The following is a 25,779-nucleotide window of genomic DNA, read 5'->3' on the forward strand; positions in this document are numbered from 1 at the left end:
CGATTATTTTACTAATCGAATTTTTGGATTAATCGATTGATAATCGGACAGCAAAAGGTTTTTTTAAAAGATATTTTACTTTATGAAATTAAATCAGGTGAAACTAAAACCTTTCCTGGATGGAGCAGATTGACAGAAAAAGTTGTTTTTATCATAAATGCGAAATTTGTATATTTCTTTTTGCAATTTTGGTATAATTACTGTCCTGGTGGGTCGCTCTGTCAGCTAAAGGCATGTTTTAGAGTCTCTATATTCCAGTTAACGATTAATATATTACTGAATTAGTTGATGATTATTTCAATCATCGATTAATCCCATTAACTGTTTTAGCCCTAGTAACGATTGCATCCAATCAAACTGCATTCTTAAATGCTAACTATTGGTACTTCAGAATATCAGGAAGCAGATTGGTAATTTCCATCATATTTATCTTACGCTGAGAGGCTTAAAAGTTTAATCCAGTCCAGTAGCACAAACGTCCAAGAGCGCATCCCACATCTTCAAAAGAAACTTCATATTGCAGGCTTGGATGGAGAGATGCTGAGTTTGGACGTAGAGAACAAACCAATTTTATGTGATCCTAGTTTTCCTTATTACAAATACCCACAATAGACATCAGCACCGCTCGCGACCTCACTCTGGATAAAGCGTGTCAGATAATGGATGGATAATTTATTAGGGATGCACGATATAATCTGCCCCCTATCGGTATCGGCCTTAAAACTGAATATCTGACATCGGCCACCCCACCGATATTTAACCTGATATTTGATCAGCTTCTGAGTTTCTAAAGTCTAAAAATAAAAAAATACTACTTCTTCTTCTTCCTCAAAAACTTCTTTTTTACAGACTTAAAAACTTCTAAAGACGAGGGAAAAAATATTGATACATTAAAATATCACAATATCTTCATATGCTGATATATTGCCATTTAAAAACACCATATCAATCTCTGTTACTAATGAAATATTGCTATATGTCATCGTTATGCTACGAAATCCCCCGAAAATTCACGAAATTTTGCCATATTTTTATATGTTGATATATTGACGCGGTATCGATCTATTTTACTAACAAAATCTCACAAGAATTTCCAAAATATTAGAGCCTATTAATAACAGGAGGTGAAATGCAGCTCTAGACGAGCCGGGCGTGCGGTGATGTCATCAGTACGCTTCTGTTCCAATTGAGCCAGATTTATCCGGCGTGCTCCCGTTCTCCCCGAGTCCAGACTTTCCTGTGTTCTTCTTAAGAACATACTTGGCGAGGACACGAGTCCGTACTCACGTTCTAGTGAATTGAGAAAAGGCCCGGGTCCCGTCCCCTATCAGCAGAGACTCCACCTTTCCTCTCCTCAGGCCACCACCTGATGTGACGTCTGGTGAATAAGAAATCCTGCTAGAAATGGTGATTCTGTTGGAATGAGACTACCAGTAGCAGGGTTCAGTTTCTTCTCCAAGAAACTGGAAGAAAGTCCTGCTACCTAGTGTTGACCTGATGCAAATTTTTGGCACCGGTACCCGATACCATCTGTTTGACATGGTGTGTGTATCTATGAAGAACTGCAGACTACTTGCATGTAAAATAAGTGCCATCATGGCTTTGTCAAGCTGCTGCCTACCTTTGAGAAGCAGGAAAAAGACTAAAACAAAGTGAATCCAGTAGAACTTTTTATTATGGTATTGGTGCCCTATTGGTTGGTACTCGCCGATACCGATACCACCATTTTAGTGCTAAATCGGGGTCCTGCCCTATACTGGTATCAGTGCAACACTACTGCTAATAGATCATATTTTGAGAACTGGGATTGTTTCATTAAATGGTCGACTCACTGTTTCCACTTTTATGAGAATAAACACAGAGACACAAATTAAGAATTTAAATAATAGAGGAAAAAAAACCCTGAGAAAACCCATCAGGGAATTTACATATTTAATACAGCAGTGATTAAATGATTAACAAAAGAATTTACTAATAGTCTATAAATAATAGGAAAACTTTTTCTTGTGTACTCAGATTCCACCAGTTGGTTTTCTTTTTTTTCTTCTGCCAGGGCTTTTTCCACATTGGATGCCTACATAATAAAACATGGAAAAATCCTGGAAAAAAGATGTAATCTGGAAGAAATTATCTATCAGGTCAGGGTCGGTTTGATTCATCTTTGCAGAAATCGCTGGTAGCTCCACAGATCTGACCTCAGACTGTGAAACGAAGCACAACGACTTTGAGCTGATAGCATCTTGGTGACGGAGCTGAATGAAACCACCCGCCTCCATCTTCTTCACGCCATGACGTCGATGGGTTGATGGATGTGCTGCCAGAGGAAGCGCTGATCTACCTGGATCTAAACAGTCTCTGTTTCAGTCAAACCCAGAGCTTTCAGAAAGCGATGCACAGTAAACCTCGTGGACCTGCTGGCTCATCATGTCTCCTCTGTGGACTTATTGTTCTGTTGTCAGCGGAGCTTTAGCTCGTGGCGGTCCGATCGGCCCTCCATCCACAAACTCAACAATGTGGGCTAATCCAGCAGGCCGAGTGGCCTGCTCCCCCTCGTCTCTCCAAATAGAGAATCATTACTACCAACAGGGTATTATCCCAGCTTGCTGCCTCCATATGCTTCCAGATCTTCTCAGTCCTTCATCAACAAGTTACCAATCATTAAATGAACCTTAGTTTGGTTATTGATCTGTAAAGTTACGGTTGTACAGTGATAGCACTCAGAAAGACAGTAGAGGGACGGCTGGTTGTAAAGTGGCGCTGTGTGGAGATGGGATCCCTAATGAGGATTAAGGAAAAGCCTTGGCTTCAGTTGAAGCTTTTGCATGGAGCGTCTCTGGTGCCATCTGTGCAAAGACAGCCAGGAGCTAATTCAGCCGCTAAATCCGTTCTGATTTCACAAAGATTTGGTGGCTGTGGTTTATCTTCAGCGACGGCGCTTGGCTCTGCGCCCTGAAGCGTTTCAGAAAGAACTCGCCCCGTAACCCTCAGAGCCGACGCCACAGAGCTCCCCGATTCATTTGGACACGCAGCATGTGTAGCATGTCAGATTCTCCGCATTGCAGAGACACAGCGCCAGAAGAAGCCTTCTCAGATTCTTCCCTCAGAATGTGGATGTGTTGTGACAGAGGCTTCATGCCGTGGCTGACCCACGTCATAAAGCGCTCGGGTTGATGGGAAGAGCCACGGCCTACCTGGGAGGCATGCTGGGGGTCTTCCTGTGACAGCCCCTATAAATAGCACCCATCCATTATCACTATATGTCTTACCAGCTCATACATGCAGAAATACCGTCTCACTTCATGTCACACAATCATCTGCTTCAGATCGTCTCATTTCCACAAGTTTTGACTCCACAGATTTAGAAAGTTTAGGTTTCGCTCCCTAAAACCGAGCGGCGGCTAAAGGAAGAAGCTCAGAGAGAAACACAGACTGGAAGAAGCTCTTATTTTACCACTAAGACGACTGACTGGATACCAGCTACAGGAGTCTCCATCTTTATTTTCATCTGTTAATGCGGTCAGTGATCCATCAGTGGATGAAAGCAAAAACAATCCAGCTGCTTTCCTTTGCCTTTGGTTTGAAAACACGATTATTTCACGTCAGGGTTGGAAGTTTCTTCAGGATGATGTTTTTTTTTTCCAGGATTTTTCGCGGGGGGCTCTGAAGAAATAAAAGAAAAACAAAACCAGCTTTAATGACCCCCCTTTTAGAGACATAGACAGTTCTAAAGGGGGGAACCCGTTCATCCGTTTCTATTTGCATGTTTTCTAAACTAAAACAAGGCTTTGTTGGGCTGCTGGATAAAACCTGGAACTCAACGCTATTTCTGATATTTTGAATTGAAAAAGTTTCATGGATGGAAGAGAAACGTCTTCAAACTTGGAAACAAAGTCCAGTGGATTGATTTTAACTTTTTTGGAAAGCCAGCTGGTGGAATCTGAGTAAACAAAGTGTTTTCCTACCATTTAAAGAATATTAGTAAATTCTTTAGTAAATTATTGAACCACTTCTGTATTAAACATGTAATTACCTGATAGGTTTTCTCTGGAGTTTTTTTCCCCATTATATAAACTCTTAATTTGTGTCACTGTGTTTATTCTCCTCATAGAAACAGTGAGTCGACGTTTCAATGGAACGATCCCAGTTCTCCATAATCTGATCTATTAGCAGGAAATTCTTCCAGTTTCTTGCAGAAGAAACTCAGCCCTGATTTAAGTTTACCATTATTACAACCAATCACCTTTAAAGGATGATGGGCCCCTGTTGTCCAGAGCAACAGGGGCCCTTTGGAGCGTTTAGACTGAAGGCTGGTTTATAGTCAGAAACCAGGTTGTCTGCGTGTGCGTCGCAGTTAACGCAGATACGCCCCGCCCATTTACTCATTGTCTCTTTTCTTAAAGGAGAAGTTCGGTCCTCAAGGAATAATCAATGGATCATTATTTATACCTAAAACTAATACGTTTGCTGTGATTTAATGATTTTAGTGTTAATCAGTAACACAATAAAAAACAATAATTTTCATGCAATCACTGAGTCTGGGAGCGGCCATTTTAGCCCAAATATAGTAGCCCCTCCCTCCTGCCATCTTCCGGCAGTGACGTCACGGTGCGGTAAGCCTAGCGCCATTCTCCCCGCTTTACAAGCTAAATCAATGGGAACTACTAGACACATCTGCAATCAGCAACAATTATTGAAGATTGCCAGAGGACTTCACCATTGAAATTCACCAGAGCTATAGTGAAACTGACAATGCCCACGTGCATGGCAGCTGGATGCTGGAATACATCGGGTAAAAGTGAAAAAAAGTTATTTATATCAAATCAGACATATTTCATTTTCTCCCGACCGTCGTGGGCAAATTGCTCAAACAAGGATTCCTCTTCTTCTTCTTCCGCTCAGAGGAAAAACCAGAAGCATGGCGGGGGTGCAATGAGTGGCTACAGACCGTAGTAGCCACGTTTGCTCAGCAATGTCTTTTTTCAAAAACATTGTCGCCTTTTATTTTTAGGGCTTTCAGCACAAAATTCCCCAAATAGCCAATGCAGCGCGTTTCACTCTTTGAGCTTCATGTTCCTCTGCTACTGGTTTGGCTTCCAGATAGACGAGTCCCAGTAGCGCCATCTCACTGCGGAGCTGAGTCCCACCTGGTTTTTAGACGTAGAGTGTGAGCAGGTAGATCGCATCAGTGTCAGGGTGAACATGCATCATGAGCTGTGACCTCGGACGGTACGATGAAACCCTGCAGTTCCTTTAGCTGCGTGCAACGATTGAAAAAATCGCACAGTGTTCGCCCAGCTTGAGGCAGGAGGCTGTAGGGATGAGTCCACAGCTCGTTGGATAATGAGAAAACGAGGCTCCAGCAGATTTAGCGTCTTAATGAAACTAATGAGACCGTAGATCAGCTTCTTCTGCCTGGTTTCCACCTGCAGCTGTCTGATCAGATCATAGATCTTCTACGGACCTATTCAGTGAAAATGCTGGTCAAAGAGGAGGAGGAGGAGGAGGAGGAGGAAGGGTCACAGTGTTTCAGAGGAGGCTGAATTACACTGCATTGCAAATATAACTCGGCGGCGGATCATGTTTTCCATGAAGATCTCTGTGCTAGATTTCTCCCTCAGATTTAGGTCTCTGTCTTTTTGTCTGTGAGTTTAAGGCTCATGGTTGATTTAAGTCCGACACACTGTCACTATTGTTCTGTTTAATTAAGCCTGCATTGAGTCTGGGAGCCTGAGTGGGTCTGCATCGGCATGCCGGGCCGCTGAGGCCATGAGGAGAGGCAGTTCCTCACCAAATAACTGGACTATTTTTACGCAACAACAATCTGATGATCTGAGAGCCCAGATGCTTCACATGGTTTAACGAAGGTCTGATGTCATCCATGAGTCGATGGTTTCAGCAGCGGGAACCATGACGGTCGGTTTGCCTCTGCTCTGGTCGATGATTCCTCCTTTTTTAGACGCTTTAATGACTGAGAAATACAAACATTCTGAGTTAAATTGATGAAAACAGAGGAAGGTGGGAAAGTGTTCTGGTCCTGTGAGCCGGTCACACTTTGCTCCTGGTTAAAGGCAGAGATGCTGACTCAAAGCGACAGGTTCCCAGGCATTCAGTGACACCATCCAGCCCTCGTCAGCCCGGGCCGAGTGTTTGACCTCGCTGGATCAGAGGCCGCAACGGCGACGCGGCCCGCGGCTAGCTCCCAGATAACGGCCTGCAGACGCCTGCTATTCAAATGCTGAATAAACACAGAGAGCTGCTGCTGCCAAAGCAAACTATGGTTGATCACCTGGATGAGATGTGAGGCGTCAGGATCAGGGTTCAGTTTCTACCAGAATAAAACCTGCTTCTTCTGGACAACTGGAAGAAAGTCTTGCTAATAGATCAGATTATGGAGAACTGGGATCGTTCCATTGAAGTCAACTCACTACATCCACCGTGATACAGGAGCAGAAACCTTTATGAAATGAAACCTGTTAATCCAGCTTTTTATATTTTCCAGATTTCCTAGATTGTATTTTGTTAATATTGTTTCATAGATTAAACAAATTTTCATTAGTTCTATGTTCAATTTCTGGGTTTTATACTTCAGGTCATTTTTTGTGTTAGTTAAGAGAAGAGTAAAGTAATAAAACTAAAGAGAAATATCTTTTGGTTTTAAACAAATTTATTCCAGCTGACTTTAACTGACTTTAAAAAAAAAAAACAATAAATTATACAAATAATTTATAAAAAATTGATTAGCAGAAATCAGAATAAATGTATAAAGCTTTATAAACAAACAATAGAGTTCATTTTTACCTGTTTATTACAGTTTTAATTCTCATTTAACAAAATGTTTACCGTTTCATTCGTTTTAACTATAATAAGCTGTTTTACTTTTTGCCACATATTCAAAAAAATCTTTTTTTTAACACAATTTCAGTTAAAGACTTTTAACTTCTCCTCTAAATCAAGTCGACAAATCAGTTTCCTCTGCTTCTATCGGCCCTTCTGATTTTAGCCCAACATCAGTTTGATTAGTTTTTATCCTTTTCATTTCAGTTAAACAGACACTGAACTCAACCTGCTGCTGTGAAGCAGGATTCTCCACCATGAACAGAATCAACAATTAATGTGGATCCAGGCTCAAAATAAGGTCCTTGATATGTGCTTGAGAATGGCTTAGTCTCCATTCAAACCCAGGTTTAAAGCCTTGCAGGGCAGCCTAAAGCCCACTGCCAACATTAAGACAGAAAAAAAGAAAGAAAATAACAAACGCTCAGTTCAGGTGAATTAATTGTCTATTTCCCAAACTGAAGGATTGTTGTTCTCTACTTCAAAAAACACTTTAGATTTAAGAATGGAAAAATTTCTTTTTTTATTTTTATTTTTTATAGTTTTTTTAATTTAAAAAGTCAATGTATAACATGGATGCATAAACACCTAATTTTTATTTCAGCGTTAAATTCTGTTTAAAGTAACAGATTATAATTAAAAATGTCTGCGGACCTTTACTGGTTGATGATTTTCTTTATTCGAACCCCGCTGATTTTTAAAATAAAGCACTCAGTGAATTACTTTTAAAATCAACGGTGTTTCTAGAATCCAGAATTATACCTTATTAAATTTATAACATTCAAGAAATGTGGATATTTTGATGCCAAAAATGAATGTCAGTGTAATAATAAGAAGAAGATGCCACTTGTCCTAAAATATTAAGAAAGTTCTTCAATGAGAAATTTATGAAAAACCCTCAGTGTTTTATAACTTAACCTTAAAGTATAGAATGCTGATACAGGCACTTATATTTTTTCCTTTAGTTACTTAGCTTTTTACCTTTTTTTCTTAACTTATCTCTGTTTAACCTAATGAACAGTAGGTGCTAAATCACTGAAGGCTGATAAATATAAACGGGAAGCAGCGTGTCGGGTCTATTTCTGTAAAGCCCTTCATGGAGCGAAAACCAGCTCCGATTTCTCCTCTGATGGATTCGAGCGTGAAAATGTGAGCGTGTTCCTTCCACCACCATGTTGACTGTTTGTTACAGATTTCAGAAGTTTAATCTGAACTCAGAGATCAGCCTGCTGACAGGGAGGCCTCTCTGTAGCCGGACGTCCCGCCTCCACCTGGCTTTGCTCAGCCATCAGCTGCTGACATCTTTTCCACCGCCATTATTTACATGAACACAGGAGTGGCTGGCTGGTTAGGAGGAATCCCTGAGAACCAAGTTCTCGCCGACTGCTGTTCCAGACCTCGGACCGAGGGAACGGCTCCACCCGTGGCCAGAATGTGATTCATTTATATGAAGGTTTAATATAGCTGCATATTTAGAATTCACTGAGGTTTCCAGGCTCTTGGAGAGGAACGCTGCTCTGGATTCATGGCATTTGCTTAGCAGCTGAAGGAACATCTGACACTGTTGTTGCTCTCTATTAGCCATATGCCGGGTTTAACCCCCCCACCCACCTGCACACATTCTCTTATGAAGGTTGTGCATTTTTTATTTCCTGTCTGGATGTGTGGCCGTCCTTACATGATCAACAGACGCTGTTTGATGAGAGAAGCCAGATGTTTTATGTTCTGCTTGTTTCTCAATAGTTTCTGTTCTCCAGCTCCTCATTAGTGACTCAGAACCGGCTTTTAAATCCATTTCACCTCCATTCCAGAGGACAGCTTTCCTCACAGAGACACAAACCCTGCATGTCTGAAAATGTAATGCCTGTCATCAAGCTGAACTCTTGAAGCATGAAGGGATCAGATACCCTTTTATTTCAGGTCCCTGGATCATAAATGATCAGCGTGTCGTTTATTTAAATCAGTGTTTGTGATCCATGTGGTCCCGCTGAACATCCTGCCTGGGTGACCCCAGCTGTGACGATCCCACCCGGGGTCGTTCTCAGTGCCAGCTCAGCGCTGAAGCCTTCCTCCGTCATCGCCGTCGTCACGGCACAAGTTGACCGTTTCTGTGAAGGAGCCGCTCTGGGCCAGTTAGTCAGGTTCTCCCTCCGCCACTGCAGCAGGTGGGAGCTGCTCTGTCATCCCTGTTAGGATGCTTTCTATAGAGAGCTTCCCTTGTTTCTATGGAAACTGGAGCATCTCGCTGTGTTTCAGAGAGAAGCTCATGCTTCTGACGGGAGACACTTTGCCTCCGCTGACCATATCCTTTCAGAGGTTAACTGTAACCTCCACACACCATGTCCTGAACTGCAGCGTTAGCCGGTCGCTGCAGGAAGCACCATGCAACATGGTGGAGGCGTTCCACGGGGGCCAGTAGGTGGTACCAGTTTGATCCGGTTTGATCCTCCCTACTCCACAGGCAGGACCTTCAATAAATATCTCTGATAAACGGTCAATAACAACTCTATCGGGTTGTGACCCAGTGACACAAATTAACTCCAAATCATAGCTCTAGACCAGACAGACGAGACACACTGACCCATTTGATGCGTTATTTTCTTTCTTTTTTTTCACTAATCTTTAGGTTTTCCTTCCTGACTGACACCAAACTGATGTGAAATAATAACCCGTACCGGACAGACGATGCAGACCGTTTTCTATTCACCTTTTTTATAATGAAAAAGAAACATTTCTTTTAATTTCCCATGAAATAAGATCAGTTATCATCAGTCAGAGTGGACTTCCTGACCTAAGTCATCAACCTGGTGATGTCACATCCCTGCATAACCAATAGCAAACATCAGATGCAGTAATCCCTTTTCGACCTGAGGAGGGCGCCACACATGCAGTTTTAGACACATAAGCAGGATTTCATTAAATGTGCAGAAATTGGTGAAATAATCCCTGGGACGTGTAAACATCTGTTTAATCTGTTGATTTAGGGGTGAGTCGTCCTTTAATGATTTTAATCACACTCATCTACTATGGGCGTTTCTCCTTTCACAAGAATGCAAGTATGGGCTCGTGTCCTCCCAAGTCCGTTCTTGACTAGAACCCAGGAAAGTCTGGACTATGTGAGTACGGGAGCACGCAGAATAAATCTGGGTCAACTGGAACAGAAGCGTCACCACATTCAAAGCTAGTCTGGTGCTGCATTTCTCCTCCTGTTATTAAGAGTTTCTAGATAATAATAAATTGTGACTTTTTTTCTTTTAGTGGAGGAATAATAATGAACACAGTCAGATAAACACAACTCAAATGAACGTTAGCCCTGGCCGCCTCAGACGGGCTAACGTTAGCCCTGGCAACTGCAGACAGGCTAACGTTAGCCCTTGGTGCTGCAGACAGGCTAACGTTAGCCCTGGCCACTGCAGACTAGCTAACGTTATGAGAAATCCTCTCATCATCATTTAAATTACACATTAAATGGGCCATAAAGTGAAGCTTAAAGTATAATGTTCTCACCTCAAATTATCTCAAAATTTACTTTTATTTAACGACAACAGAAAAGAGAATTTAATACTCTGAGCTCTGTGAGCGCTAACCTGCAAGCCGCTGCTGCTGCAGTGCATGCTGGGACAGCTGTCAGTCTGGAGAACGGACAAGTCTGCTCTGATGCATGCTGGGTAAATAGGGAGGGGCCAGAACAACATGCGGGGACTTTGTCCGATCTCGGTCTGCTGTTCTGGTGATTTTGAACAGTGCTAGGGCTGAGGATGATGATGTTTCACGAGCACACGAGGACACACAAGTACACATAGTGAGAACCGGGCTGAGTGTCATGCAGTGGGACTGGCTTCAGACTCACCAAGCACAGCGATTCCTAAAAGCATCGTTAAAGGTCCTGCTGACCTGTTAGAAGCAGTAGTTCCCCCTGCTGGGGACTGATGGCACATCAGTGAGTTTATAAAGAAGAAATCCTCACAGTGGGAAGTTTTAATGGATTGAACTGGAAGTATTGGGAAAGGAGGCTATGCTAGCACGCTGCTGCTGGTGAGACGGATCTCCTCATCCTTTCCAAAATCTGGCTCCTCTGATCACTTTCATTTTAAAAAGGAGCTAAAAGCAACTAATCGTCCGTCGTCATGTCAACCACCGCTTGTTAGGATGTCACCTTCCTGTAGACTGACTGAGATGGATGTGAAGGTCGTAGAACCTCTGAAACAGAACCGTCGATCAAAAGCCTCTGGAAGTTAGAAACGTTAATTATTCACGTTTTTCTGCCTGATTCAGTTTTTTTTTTTTATGAAGATTGACTCTTTTTTTAAGCAGCTGAATAATTTCATTTGAAACCAGTAAGAAGCAAAATGTTTCAGTAGTTTGTCTCAAACCTTCTGCGGAACTTTTTGCATTGTTTACAATTAGGTTGAGTATATCTACGCTGTGATGATCAGCTGGTTGGTCTCTGTTATAAAACATGGATATGATTTGATTTCTGTTTTCTGCAGAGATGCAGGTTGAATAATAAAGCAGATATCCCAGAGGAGTCTTCCTCAGCCAGTCTCCCACAGCGGCTCAGTTTGCTGGGATGGAAACAGGAAAACCAGGAGCTGAATATGAATCAGGGATATGTAGGCCATGTTGTCCAGGTAACGGGAGCGCTGAGCATCTTCTGGTCCCGGGGGCTGATGCCCGGTCTGCCCGCAGCGAGCAGAGCAGCCGCTGGTTCACCGAATGACCGGTGGGAGCAGGAAGGGATGGAGAGAAATCATAGAGCTATGGGAACAGATTGGGTTTACCTCCACATGTCTGAACCAGCTCAGTGTGACACCCTCCAGAATATAAGGATGATTTATGAAGTAGAAAGGGGTCCTGATTGGAGCCTGCTGAAAGGAAGTGACACGATTGAAGCTCCTCCATCAGCGTGATGCCGGTAGCTTCACTGAGCCGTTCTATTTCTGATGCTGGGATGTTCTCTGGGTTTTCTGAGCAGCGTCTCTCGGGACGCCACCAAACACGGAGCGGCTCATTACGCAGCAGCAGCTTCCAGAACCGCCCGCTATTATTCAGGGATGTAAAAGCCAGAGTGGGTTATGAAGGCATTACACCAAGATTACAGAGGATAGTCTGAGCCGCCAGAGAGTGAGCAAGGAAGATTAGAATAAAAAACCTGGATGCAGATTTACAGATTAAAAAACTCACATCTGTAGCATCCAAGAAGGAGAAGCTGCATGTAGGTCAGCGAGCACCTGCTGGATTCACGAGCCATCCATCGGTAGCGGGACCAGCAGTCCTCCTGCTGAGAGCCACAGGATGCACTGGTTCTACTGGGTCAGCCCCATAAACTGGAACCTGCAATCAATCTGATGACCAGCAGCGTCTATGACTGAAGATGGATGATTATAGAAATGCAGCTGGTTAATAAATACTCTAAATGAACCGTCCTGTGAGCGACGGCAGGATCGTTGTGTCTTTAAAGCAGATCCCAAACAGAGACCTTCTAATCGGGGCAGTTTGCCATCAGCCAGGCTGGCTTAATGGGATTTCCTGGACAGCTGTTTCCAAGATGGCTTTTTCATCTCCAGCTTACTAAGCTTTAATAATCTGCTTTAATAACCGACCAGATGAAGGAGGAGAACCTCCAGTAGATCAGCAGGACCACCAGAGAGGAGCTCATAGATCGACCAGCAAGCATCTACTACAGAGACGTGCTGAGCTAGGAGAGGAGTCTGAGCAGAAAGTCAGGCTCTGGGCGTCTGGAGGCGTAGAGAAAGACATGGCGGTGGCAGAATCAGCCGTTTGAGGGGAACGTTTGCCGCGTTACTGATGTTTGTCTGCAGTTTAAGCCAAAAACCAGACCAGAAAAAGCCTGAAATCTGTTTTATCAAGTTTTTCTGATGCAACGATTTAAAGACATGGAAACTTCCAGGCAATAACCAATGATCACTGAGGGCAGAAAGCAGATAGGCTCCAGAACCTCTGGATCCATCTACACTGTTCCAACAGGAACCAGAACAACATCCATGTTTTCTAAATAAAGACTAACTTTACTTTCCTTCAGCCTTTGCTAACAAACAGACGCAAATGTTTAAACATCCATGCTGTCTAAATTAAAGGTTAAATTCTTTCAACTTTTAGTTCTGGGGCGAACATCTTATTCATCATCTTTACATACCTTCTTTTATCAATAATCACTCTGCAAAAAATATTTACCTGTACTAATATCTACATTAAATTGATTACTTATTATTAAAATAGTTATTTATCTCAGAGGAAGACTCAGAGATACAGACACATCATTTTCTCTTTACTCCACATTAGACAAAATCTAGTTCTGAAAAGAGCAGGAATTTTTTATTTATAATCTTTAAAGTTAGTATATTGATGAGCATAATTAACCACAGGGTTTTTGTTGTCAAGTAATTGTTAATATATGAAGAATCAAAATGTTGAATGAGTTAGAACATTAAACTTGTAACAGTATTGCTGCTGCCACTGTCTGTATTAGAGGAAAGAAATGATAGAGGTGGCCACAGGGGGGGCCAACGATTGGCCATGGCCACCCCTGGCCCCCCATCTACCTCCGCCCAGATGGGGGGGGGGGGGCATCCTCAAAAGGTCAGGAATCAGTAGTACTCTGAGCTCCAGTCTGGTTCCCAGCCACTGGTTTAACTGGTTGTGAACTGTTCCGTGTTTCTGTCAGCAGAGACTCAGCTGATAACTTTGCTTCCCTGTCAGCCTGAGGCGGTTGGTCTCCCAGCAGCAGGTCCTCCTTCCTTTTTCATATAAGGCTCTTCCTCCGCCCTCCTCTTCCTACGGCTTCACCTCCACCAATTAGGAGAGCAGCCTCCAGGAAAAGAACTACAGAAAAACGATGCTCCCCAAATGAAGCTCTCTGTTAAAAAGCATTGGCCTAGTGGTTAGAGCAGAGCGCTGTGCTCTGAGAAGGTTGAAAGTAGCCGGTTCGATCCCCACAGCCTCCACTCTGGGTCCCTGAGTAAGACCCTTAACCCCACACTGCTCACCGGGCGCCGCACGATGGCGGCCCACTGCTCCTCAAGGGGAGGGGTGGAATTCAGAGGTGGATTTCTCCAATAAAGTTCAATCGAAACATCTGAAGGTGTTAGCATTAGCATTAGCACACAGAGAACAGGGAGGGAGTCATGGATTTCTGTTAAACTCCGAGGTGTGCTGTGTCCATACGGCTTTCCCATCAGTTCGTGTTGCATCGGCCAATCAGGGCCTGGATGTAGGCTGGAGCAGCGCAGCGGAGAGGAAGGAGAGCGGGAGCCATGAGGTCTGGATGCTTTTTAACTGTTCAGTCAAAACAGGACCGTCCCCGTCTTTGCTCCGCCTTCCAGGCGGTCCGTCCCTGGAGTAGGATCAGCATCCTGGACAGCTCCTGGAGGCGGGAGCATCTCTGGTGGCGCCGGTGTTCGACTCTCCACATTAAACCCAGCTTCGCCATGAGGAGCTGCACAGATAGCAGGCTAGCAGCGCACTGATGACCTGTGACCTGTTGGCCTGGGGTCAGGTGGTCCTCAGCAGCCAATGAGAGCAAAGAACTGGCCTTGCTGCAGGATAGATATTCATGAAAATGTTGAAAACCATAAACCACATCAGACTAAAGTGGGCGTCTGAAGGCCCCCCCCCCCAGTGCTGGTGTTGTGAAGCAGGGCTCAGTCTAAGCTTCTATCTTGTTCTGATCTGTAGGAAGCTGAGCTAATCAGCTCAGGCTGTCTGCTGAGGTCACTTTATCCTGGTTGAGCTGCTGCCTTTGAAACGCCTCCAAGTTGATCTAAATGTTGACGTCTAACTGGACGGCCTCCCGTATAGGTGCCTGATCGGCCTGATGCTCCTGTCTCCGCTGCTCCTCCATGTTAGACAGACTTCCACTCCTTCCATCTCAGAGCTCATTTCTTCTCCCTGGGTTTCATTCAGTGGAAGACTTTTCTTCTCTTTTAGATATTGTTTGTTTTGTTTTTCAGTTTGTGCAACAATTTGGTGAAACGCAGTTATTGTAAAATGTTTTAAAAAGACAACAAACCTGCTCTGAGTTCTACACTGCAAAAAAAAGAAATCTAAATAAGTAATTTTTCTTCTTGAATTTGAGGAAATAAAGTGAGACACTTTGCCAGACAATTTACATTTAAAATAAGAAAAAACGATTGCATTGTCTTATTTCAAATGCATATTATCTAATGACCTTATTTTAAGAGTAAAAATACTCAATCTACCTGCCCAAATTGAGGCTAAATAAACTTGATTTAAGAAGTCTTAGATCGTTTTTTGCAGTGTGTTACTCAGGTCCATCTGAACTGCTGAGTTTATCAAACCTTGGGCGGCTCTGAGAGCAGCATGCTGCTGCTGCTGATGATGATGATGAGGAGGAAGTTCAGTAGAAACTGGCTGAATGCTGCAGCCCATCCAGCGCTGATGAGCTTCTCTGCTTCACACTCATGCAGAAATGATTTGCATGAATTAGTTTCAGACCAGAGGCTGTCAGGATGATTCACCAGAGCCCCCACCCCCCATACCCCCTGTCCCATTACGTCTTCCTGGGGTGTTTTGGTATTAGTCCTGCATGGGCAGTAGCATCAGGCCCACAAAAGTGGGGGGGTCTGCCACATGCCTCCCTGCACAATTATTCAGTGTGCATAGAAACAACAGCCCCTCCCCCACCCATGCTGGACGCCAGCAGAGCAAACAGAAACACTTCTGATTGTTCCACAGATTTAGACTTCCATGATGTTTGCGCCGTGCATGATTGAAGCGTGGAAGCAGAGGTTGTGGAACATCAGATCCTCATCATCACTTTGATCTTTTCTTTCAGGTTTGCTTAGCGTGTCAGCAGTGGTGTTAAAGACCGACAACCATTCCCCATCCACTGATGAATTTAACAGTAAGTTCAGACACGATGAAAACTGGAAAGCAGCTTCCTCTCCTGACCGGCTGCTTCTTTTCCTTCGCAGAGGTGGAGCTATCATGTTTGATCGAGACCATCTCCACAGCGAACCCCCGGATCGAATGGAAGAAGTTTACAGACGGGAAACCGAGCTACGTTTACTTCGACAAGAGGATTTCAGGTAAGCTGTCCCGACCTCTGCTCTGCTGCTTCTGTCTGAACCTCTGCTTCTGTCTGAACCTCTGCTCCGCTGCTTCTGTCTGAACCTCTGCTCCGCTGCTTCTGTCTGAACCTCTGCTTCTGTCTGAACCTCTGCTCCGCTGCTTCTGTCTGAACCTCTGCTTCTGTCTGAACCTCTGCTCCGCTGCTTCTGTCTGAACCTCTGCTCCGCTGCTTCTGTCTGAACCTCTGCTTCTGTCTGAACCTCTGCTCCGCTGCTTCTGTCTGAACCTCTGCTTCTGTCTGAACCTCTGCTCCGCTGCTTCTGTCTGAACCTCTGCTCCGCTGCTTCTGTCTGAACCTCTGCTTCTGTCTGAACCTCTGCTCCGCTGCTTCTGTCTGAACCTCTGCTTCTGTCTGAACCTCTGCTCTGCTGCTTCTGTCTGAACCTCTGCTCCGCTGCTTCTGTCTGAACCTCTGCTTCTGTCTGAACCTCTGCTCCGCTGCTTCTGTCTGAACCTCTGCTTCTGTCTGAACCTCTGCTCCGCTGCTTCTGTCTGAACCTCTGCTCCGCTGCTTCTGTCTGAACCTCTGCTTCTGTCTGAACCTCTGCTCCGCTGCTTCTGTCTGAACCTCTGCTTCTGTCTGAACCTCTGCTCCGCTGCTTCTGTCTGAACCTCTGCTCCGCTGCTTCTGTCTGAACCTCTGCTCCGCTGCTTCTGTCTGAACCTCTGCTTCTGTCTGAACCTCTGCTCCGCTGCTTCTGTCTGAACCTCTGCTCCGCTGCTTCTGTCTGAACCTCTGCTCCGCTGCTTCTGTCTGAACCTCTGCTCCGCTGCTTCTGTCTGAACCTCTGCTCCGCTGCTTCTGTCTGAACCTCTGCTCTGCTGCTTCTGTCTGAACCTCTGTCTGAACCTCTGCTCCGCTGCTTCTGTCTGAACCTCTGCTTCTGTCTGAACCTCTGCTTCTGTCTGAACCTCTGCTCCGCTGCTTCTGTCTGAACCTCTGCTCCGCTGCTTCTGTCTGAACCTCTGCTCCGCTGCTTCTGTCTGAACCTCTGCTCCGCTGCTTCTGTCTGAACCTCTGCTTCTGTCTGAACCTCTGCTCCGCTGCTTCTGTCTGAACCTCTGCTCCGCTGCTTCTGTCTGAACCTCTGCTCCGCTGCTTCTGTCTGAACCTCTGCTCTGCTGCTTCTGTCTGAACCTCTGCTCCGCTGCTTCTGTCTGAACCTCTGCTCTGCTGCTTCTGTCTGAACCTCTGCTCCGCTGCTTCTGTCTGAACCTCTGCTCTGCTGCTTCTGTCTGAACCTCTGCTTCTGTCTGAACCTCTGCTTCTGTCTGAACCTCTGCTCCGCTGCTTCTGTCTGAACCTCTGCTCCGCTGCTTCTGTCTGAACCTCTGCTCCGCTGCTTCTGTCTGAACCTCTGCTCCGCTGCTTCTGTCTGAACCTCTGCTCCGCTGCTTCTGTCCTAACCTCTGCTCTGCTGCTTCTGTCTGAACCTCTGCTCCGCTGCTTCTGTCTGAACTTCTGCTTTCTTTGTGAACCTCTGCTCCGCTGCTTCTGTCTGAACCTCTGCTCCGCTGCTTCTGTCTGAACCTCTGCTTTCTTTGTGAACCTCTGCTCCGCTGCTTCTGTCTGAACCTCTGCTCCGCTGCTTCTGTCTGAACCTCTGCTCTGCTGCTTCTGTCTGAACCTCTGCTCCGCTGCTTCTGTCTGAACCTCTGCTCCGCTGCTTCTGTCTGAACCTCTGCTCCGCTGCTTCTGTCTGAACCTCTGCTCTGCTGCTTCTGTCTGAACCTCTGCTCCGCTGCTTCTGTCTGAACCTCTGCTCCGCTGCTTCTGTCTGAACCTCTGCTCCGCTGCTTCTGTCTGAACCTCTGCTCCGCTGCTTCTGTCTGAACCTCTGCTTCTGTCTGAACCTCTGCTCTGCTGCTTCTGTCTGAACCTCTGCTTCTGTCTGAACCTCTGCTTCTGTCTGAACCTCTGCTCCGCTGCTTCTGTCTGAACCTCTGCTCCGCTGCTTCTGTCTGAACCTCTGCTTCTGTCTGAACCTCTGCTTCTGTCTGAACCTCTGCTCCGCTGCTTCTGTCTGAACCTCTGCTTCTGTCTGAACCTCTGCTCCGCTGCTTCTGTCTGAACCTCTGCTCCGCTGCTTCTGTCTGAACCTCTGCTCTGCTGCTTCTGTCTGAACCTCTGCTTCTGTCTGAACCTCTGCTGTCCTGACAGGTGACCTGGAGAGCCGAGCTGTGATCCGAGAGCCCGCCACACTCGTCATAACCAACGCCACCAGGTCAGACACAGCCAAGTACCGCTGCGAGGTCACGGCTGCTGCTGATGTACGGACCTTCGATGAGATCGAGATCAACCTGGTGGTCAGAGGTATCCAGACGTTTTGTTCTCACCCTAAAAGGCAGAGCTGAGTGGCTGTAAAGTGACACCGTGCTCCGGGTCGCGCCGACCTCACTAGGATGGGTTCTGACCAGAACTGCCTGGCTGCAAAGGCGTGTTCTGGGCTATAAGAGGAAGGCTCTGAAACTGCATCTGTTCTGAGCTGCTGTGCTAAAGAAAGCAGGTGCTGCATGTTCTGGCACGGCCTGGAAACCGGGTTCAGTCCAGTGATCCAAAGGGTTTTGGTCTTTTTAAAGCTGCGGCCTGAACTTCAGGCCCAGTGATGCTCTCAGACTCTGCTCTGCTCTGACTCCTTCCATGTGTCGCTGCAGTGAAGCCGGTGGTGCCAAAGTGCAGCGTTCCGAAGTCGGTGCCTTTTGGGAAGTCGGCCGAGCTCAGCTGCGTGGAGGAGGAGGGCTTCCCCAAGTCTCAGTACCAGTGGTTCAAGAACGGCGAGGAGATTCCAGACGACCCCAAGACCAGCCTCAAATTCTTCAACTCCTCCTACACGCTCAACGCAGGAACAGGAACTCTGGTCAGTATGCATGGGGGGCGGGGCAGCGGGGGAGGGGCAGATATTTTAGGGACACAGTGGAGACGGGAATCTGCTGTCCTCTGTGGCGCATTCCTCATTTCTGGGTTCGCTTCCAGCTTCATCCACGAGGTGAGACGGCAGCACAGGGAGCGGCTCTGCTCCGAGAACCGCAGACCAACCCGCCGCTCCTTCAGCTGAGACGCAGCGCTCTGTCCTGAGCTCTACGCTGACGGTCAGCAGAGCTCTGCTGGCCGCTCTGAAGCTGTTTTTACTTCAGGTTCTGCTGGTTCTGTCCGTTTGCTCATAGAATCAGAACCCCACGTCCACCGCTTCCTGTTTCTGCTCATCATCACTTCATTCCTTCAAGCCAAATGTTTCAGAATTAGATAAAAAAAGTAGGAAAATATTCAAACCCTGTTTTTTAAATTCACAATTTTTCTACAGTAAGGATATTTCTGGATAGGAGCAAAACAATCCAGGTGATGACACACCGGTCTTACCGTCGACCAATAGAACGGCTTGAATCAATATGAATTAAATACAAAGGTAAAGAAAAGGTGGTAAAATAAAAACACGAAACACATTTTTTGGTACATTTATAGTTTATTTATTGGTCAAGTTGTATATTTCCACTTTTATTTCTAATTCTGTCAGTTTTCAGCCTCCGTAGATTCAGAGCAGCTTTAGTCAAACATGCCTTCCTGAAAGGTAGCCGATCACAGGCGCCTTCAGACTCGTATATGTTTGACATCAGGAAGAGTTAATGAGCGTCTGTATGAAGTAAAGCTGCTTATAGGAGGATATATTGCGTGTGTGAACTTTGTCTCATCAGTCGGAACGACTGGAAAAGAGGAAACTGTTCCCACTGGAGGAAACGTTTTTCAGAAGAAAAGCATCTTTTCCTTATTGGGTTTTGGCAGGGAGTACCTGGGCCTTCAGTGGGCTTCCTCAGCTCAATCTACTTATCCCTCGATGTACAAATAAATATACACATTATTTGTTCTGGCCATATATATTTTTTTTAGTCCAGATCAGAGGTCACGGACTAGTGGACCGCGGTCCAGATCCGGATCCACCTGCTGGCTCATCCGGACCCAACCTGATTTAAAACATTTATAAATGACCTTATTTTGTACAATGGCAGTGTCTTTATTTCACTTGTACCGCTTCTCCTGTTTGTACAGTAACGCCCTCCGGCTACAGGCTGCACGTGATCCAGATTAGCCAATGAGTTGTCAGTCTGGGTTGCTGCTGCTGCTACTTTTAGACACAGCAGGCAAACCTGTGGCAAGCCGGGCGATGGGAAAGAAGGAGAAGACGATGAGAAAAAGAGAGCAGAGAAAGGGTGGACTGCTGGAAGAACTGCGGTGAACTGGTGAAAGAAAAGTGAAATGGCGTGCTCAAAGATGACCCTGCACATTTAGAGGATGTTTGGCTCAACCTGCTGCTGTGAAGCAGGATTCTCCACCATGAACAGAATCAACAATAAATCTGGATCCAGGCTCAAAATGAGCTCCTTGATATGTGCTTGAGAATGGCTTAGTCTCCATTCAAAGCCAGGTTTAAAGCCTTGCAGGGCAGCCTAAAGCCCACTGCCAACATTAAGACAGAAAAAAGAAAGAAAATAACAAACGATCAGTTCAGGTGTTTGAGAAATTATGGGAATGAGGAAATAGTCTATAAACCAAACTGAAAGATTGTTTTCTACCTCAAAACAAACACTTCAGATTTTAAAATGGAAAAGTGTTCTATTTTTAACTGGTGACCCCTGCTCTAGATGAATCTCACTGTAATCTTGGAATTAATCCAGATTAAAATTGCTCAAATGAATTCTGCCAAAGGCATTCATGATATGTGTGTGTGCTACCTAATTAATAAGTCAAAGTAAGTCTTTGAACAGGTTTCTTAAGCCAGGTGGTGCGTTGGAGCAGGGGTTCATCTCCTGTTCCCAAAATGCATCACAAACTGCTCAGACTTGGACAACTTTTATTGTCATTTTGTATAAACAGAGTGTATACCTAACAAAACACACTTTCAGACAGTAAATAAGCAGCAGCTTATCAGTGAAATTAACATTTCTGTTCATTAAAGTGCAGCAGTGATCAAATATAAACAGTTTGGGAGGAAAAAAAACATGGTTTAAAACAAAAAACCCGCATGAGAGATGATTTAGAGATTTCTCAACATTCATCAGTGTGATGGCGGTGGGGAAGAAGCTGCTGCAGAACCTGCTGGTCCTGCATTGAATGCTGTGAAGCCTCTTCCCAGAGGGCAGCAGGGAGAACAGTCCATGGTGGGGGGGTGAGGGGTCATTGATGATGGTACGGGCTCGGGACACGCAGCGCTGGGATGAGATGTCTTTAATGGAGGGAAGAGGAGCCCCCATGATCCTCTCTGCTGTTCTCACCTTCTTCCAGTCTGAGGCGCTGCAGCCTCCACACCACACAGTGAGACAGCTGCTCAGAACGCTCTCTATGGAGCTTCTGGAGAAGGTGGGGAGGATGGGGGGGCAGGTGGGCTCTCCTCATCCTCTGCAGGAAGTCCAAGCGCTCCTGTCCCCTTTGGACCAGTGAGGCTGTGTTTCCAGTCCAGGTGAGGGTGTCTCTGATGAATGTGGTGCTGCTGACCACCTCTACAGCTGAGCTGATGATGAGCAGTGGAGCGTGGTTAGGACGGTTCTTCCTGAAGTCCACCATTATCTCCTTGGTCTTCTGCACCTTCAGGATCAGGCTGTTATCTCTGCTCCACCAGCTGCTCCACCTCCTCTCTGTAGTCCAGGTCGTTGTCGTCTCTGATGAGGCCCACCACCGTGGTGTCGTCTGCAAACTTCACCATGTGATTGGTGGTGAACCTGGGGACGCAGTCGTGCATTTAAAGCTGAACTGAAGTCCAGGAACAGCATCTGCAGCATCTGTGGCTGTTCTTCTCCTCCAGGTGTGCCAGGCTCAGGTGGAGAGCAGCAGAGATGGCGTCCTCAGTAGAGTGGTTCCATCAGTAGGCGAACTGGAACGGGTGGAATGTTGCCGGCAGACTGGAGACGATGTGTTCTTTAAGCAGCCTTTGGAAGCACTTCATCCTGATGGGAGTCACTAGTCACTGAGTGAGGTGACCTGAGGCTTCTTTGGAACCAGAATAATGGTGGCAGACTTAAAGCATGCTGGCACTATGGATCGGTCCAGCCAGGTGTTAAAAATGTCTGTGCTTCAGAAAGCTTTTCTAAAATGACTGGTGATGAAATACAATAGGTCATGATGAACTGTTTACAGTCAGCAGCTTTTTGTCAGTTGCTCCAAGCTCTATTTCTCTTTTTTCCACCAGTCGCTCAGGACTTTAGGATAATACTAAAATCTGTCTTTAAAATGTCTCTTGATGTGAAGGAGGTGAGGTTTTTAAAAATGTATCATGGCTCTAGCTGTAGAAATGAAACAGGCTCTTAACAAAAACCACAGAAGCTACATTTTTAAAAAGCGTCCCACTTTTCCCGCCTTCACCAGAGCTCAGATTTCCCTCCTCTTCTGCAGAGATTCAGCGCCGTCAGGAAAGAAGATGCCGGAGAATATTTCTGCCGGGCCAAGAACGACGCGGGACACGCCCAGTGCCCCCCCCAGAAGATGGAAGTGTGTAAGTGTCTCCTCCGTCAGCAGCTCTCAGCTCAGCAGGCGTTGATCTTCTGACCGCTGGCTCTGCCCTGCAGATGACATAGACGTGGTGGGGATCGTACTGGGAGTGCTGGTGGTGGTGGTGGTGCTCCTTTGCATAACGGTGGGAATCTGCTGCGCCTACAAACAGGGATACTTCTCCAGCCAGAAACAGCCAGGAAGCAGGTAGGAAACCAGTCTGCCTCCCAGTAAGGCCCACAGAGCCGCACTGGAATAACTCTGCTCTCTGTTCCCAGTTACAAAGTTCCCTCCAAAGGAGACGGAGTGGACTACGTCCGGACCGAGGACGAGGTCAGTACTGCCTCATGGGACCTCACAGTTCGCTGTAGCCGGTCTGAGTTTCAGAACAGCAGCTGGTTCTGGTCTGGGTGACCCGTTAGGAGCTGATGATGAACCCACAGAACCGTTTAGTGAAGCAGAGGTTCTGGCTCAGAACATGACGAGTCCTGTCCTCTCTGCAGGGGGATTTCCGACACAAATCATCGTTTGTGATCTGATGACGGAGCGAGGACGGCGAGCCCGACCCGACCCGGTCCGACCCGCCGCGCTGCTGGACCTCAGAGTTCACAGCAGGACTCAAACCCAAACACTCAAACTTGCCAAAGGTGACGGACAAGATGTACACCGAGGTTCACCTGCTTTGCTTGGTTCTGATCCGTTTCTCAGCCTGCTGGTTCTGGTCGGTTCCTCAGCCTGCTGGTTCTGATCCGTTCCTCAGCCTGCTGGTTCTGATCCGTTTCTCAGCCTGCTGGTTCTGGTCGGTTCCTCAGCCTGCTGGTTCTGATCCGTTCCTCAGCCTACTGGTTCTGGAAGAGGTGGATCTCTGTCCTCTTTCTCCTGGAAACTCAGCTTTGCTCGTTTCTTTGTTTTCTACGGTTGAATACTATTTTTGATGGAAAATATTTTAATGCTTTTAGATCAAAGTTTACTTTTTTAAATATTTGTAAAATACTAACATGTTTAGTTTAGTTTTGGTTTGATCAGTTTTCCCCTTTTAGTAGAAACGGACTGAAAGCGGTTCTGTTCAGAAGTGTCCTTCTCGGCCTCCTGGTTTCTCAGTTAACCTTCCGGAACCGGTCGACCCGGTCGGCTCACTGGGTCCTGGTTCTGTAGCAGGAACGGAGCAGCCCGCTGTGACCCGATGGGGTCTGGAAGGATAACGACTGTAAATAGATGTTTGATTCTTTCTTCTTCTTCGTGCTCCAGATGATGTAAAGCAGAGCGGCGTGTTTGAGGCAGCATGAAACTCTTTCCATTAGTGAGGCTGAGCAGGAAGACGTTTCCTCTGACCTTAAAGGATCAGACTGAGCTGATCTTCTGCTGCAGATCAGAGAACCAGCAGCGTGTAGAGATGTAGAGCCAGCTTCAGTCATGGTAGAGCCGATGTGCCCACAGGTCTGCAGCCCCTGCTTCCTCTGGAGTCCTTCCTTCCCTTCCTTGTTTCCTCTGTGACCTTCCATACCTCCTTGTTTCATTCGTGATCTTCCATGCTTCCTGAGTGTCTTTGTGACCTTCCTTCCCTCCCAGGTTCCTCTGTGTCCTTCCATACCTCCTTGTTTCATTTGTGACCTTCCTTGCCTCCTCATGTCTTTTTTTGCCTCCTCGTTTCCTCCGTGTCCTTCCTTGTTTCCTGGGTTCCTTTGTGTCCTTCCTTGCCTCCTTGTTTCCTCCGTGTCCTTCCTTGTTTCCTGGGTTCCTCCGCGACCTTCCATGCCTCCTTGCTTCCTCTGTGCCCTTCCTTCCCTCCTGGGTTTCTTCGTGTCCTTCCTTCCTTGTTTCCTCTATGTCCTTCCTTGCCTCCTTGTTTCCTTTGTGCCCTTCCTTCCCTCCTGGGTTTCTTTGTGTCCTTCCTTCCCTCCTGGGTTTCTTCGTGTCCTTCCTTCCTTGTTTCCTCTATGTCCTTCCTTGCCTCCTTGTTTCCTTTGTGCCCTTCCTTCCCTCCTTGCTTCCTCTGTGCCCTTCCTTCCCTCCTGGGTTTCTTCGTGTCCTTCCTTCCTTGTTTCCTCTATGTCCTTCCTTGCCTCCTTGTTTCCTTTGTGCCCTTCCTTCCCTCCTGGGTTTCTTTGTGTCCTTCCTTCCCTCCTGGGTTTCTTCGTGTCCTTCCTTCCTTGTTTCCTCTATGTCCTTCCTTGCCTCCTTGTTTCCTTTGTGCCCTTCCTTCCCTCCTGGGTTTCTTTGTGTCCTTCCTTCCCTCCTGGGTTTCTTCGTGTCCTTCCTTCCTTGTTTCCTCTATGTCCTTCCTTGCCTCCTTGTTTCCTTTGTGCCCTTCCTTCCCTCCTTGCTTCCTCTGTGCCCTTCCTTCCCTCCTGGGTTTCTTCGTGTCCTTCCTTCCTTGTTTCCTCTATGTCCTTCCTTGCCTCCTTGTTTCCTTTGTGCCCTTCCTTCCCTCCTGGGTTTCTTTGTGTCCTTCCTTCCCTCCTGGGTTTCTTCGTGTCCTTCCTTCCCTCCTGGGTTTCTTCGTGTCCTTCCTTCCTTGTTTCCTCTATGTCCTTCCTTGCCTCCTTGTTTCCTTTGTGCCCTTCCTTCCCTCCTTGCTTCCTCTGTGCCCTTCCTTCCCTCCTGGGTTTCTTCGTGTCCTTCCTTCCTTGTTTCCTCTATGTCCTTCCTTGCCATCTCGCTTCCTTCGTACCCTTCCTTGCCTCCTCGCTTCCTTCGTACCCTTCCTTCCCTCCTTGTTTCCTAGGTTCCTTGCTCAGTAGAAATGTCTCCATCGCTTCCTGCTCTTCAGCGTTTGTTGTTTTCTGAGGAAGGTCAAAGATGGCGACCTTTGGCTGGTTGATACTCAGAGGTTCTGGAATCTTCAGAGGTTGAAGGACAGATGAATCTTTGGGATGCTTGGTGCAGACCTCTTCTCTCCATTTGTAAAAAGTTCATTCCTCTTAAGTGCCTTCTGGTCTCAGAGGACACCAGTGAAGGTGTCTCCAGAGGCTCCTCCCCCAGTTCTCCCCCCACAAACATGGCGTTTGAGAGGAATGATATTTCTGATCATCTCTGTCCTCCTCTTTACATATCTGATCATTTGTAAATATGTTTTCATAGGTTGGCAGATATAGAACTGTTCAAGTAGAAGTTGAGTGATGTTAGTGCCTCCATCTATCTACCTATCTATCTAGTAGGACGTGTTTTTGGTGATGACACTTAAAGCAGAGACTCTGGTTGAGCTCCAGCAGAGCGCCTCCATCCCTGCAGCCATGAAGCAGCTGCAGTTTTCAGATGGTGGAGGAGCTTTTCTGGAAGAGGAGCTGCTGGGTCGCTTTGTTCATTTTAGAGCAAACTGTTTGTGTTGAATAAAACTGACTCCTTCTGAACATCTGCAT

At 46.2% G+C, this 25,779-nt stretch overlaps 1 protein-coding gene across 1 annotated transcript in view; it reads left to right on the forward strand.

The window, feature by feature from the left end:
• The window catches only part of jam3b (junctional adhesion molecule 3b), a 46,115-nt gene extending 22,004 nt beyond the window's left edge, over positions 1-24,111 (forward strand). The window contains exons 3-10 of the mRNA XM_038297820.1: positions 15,650-15,718; positions 15,789-15,902; positions 18,107-18,259; positions 18,601-18,803; positions 22,325-22,424; positions 22,498-22,627; positions 22,699-22,753; positions 22,924-24,111. Coding sequence (XP_038153748.1) covers positions 15,650-15,718; positions 15,789-15,902; positions 18,107-18,259; positions 18,601-18,803; positions 22,325-22,424; positions 22,498-22,627; positions 22,699-22,753; positions 22,924-22,959 — 860 coding nt within the window. The 3' untranslated portion in view covers positions 22,960-24,111. The remainder of the gene's footprint in view (positions 1-15,649; positions 15,719-15,788; positions 15,903-18,106; positions 18,260-18,600; positions 18,804-22,324; positions 22,425-22,497; positions 22,628-22,698; positions 22,754-22,923) is intronic.
• The last annotated feature ends 1,668 nt before the right edge of the window (positions 24,112-25,779 follow it).

This window comes from Cyprinodon tularosa, unplaced genomic scaffold (assembly GCF_016077235.1).
Source record: "Cyprinodon tularosa strain WSP-4 unplaced genomic scaffold, ASM1607723v1 ctg399, whole genome shotgun sequence".
Taxonomy (NCBI): Eukaryota; Metazoa; Chordata; class Actinopteri; order Cyprinodontiformes; family Cyprinodontidae; genus Cyprinodon; species Cyprinodon tularosa.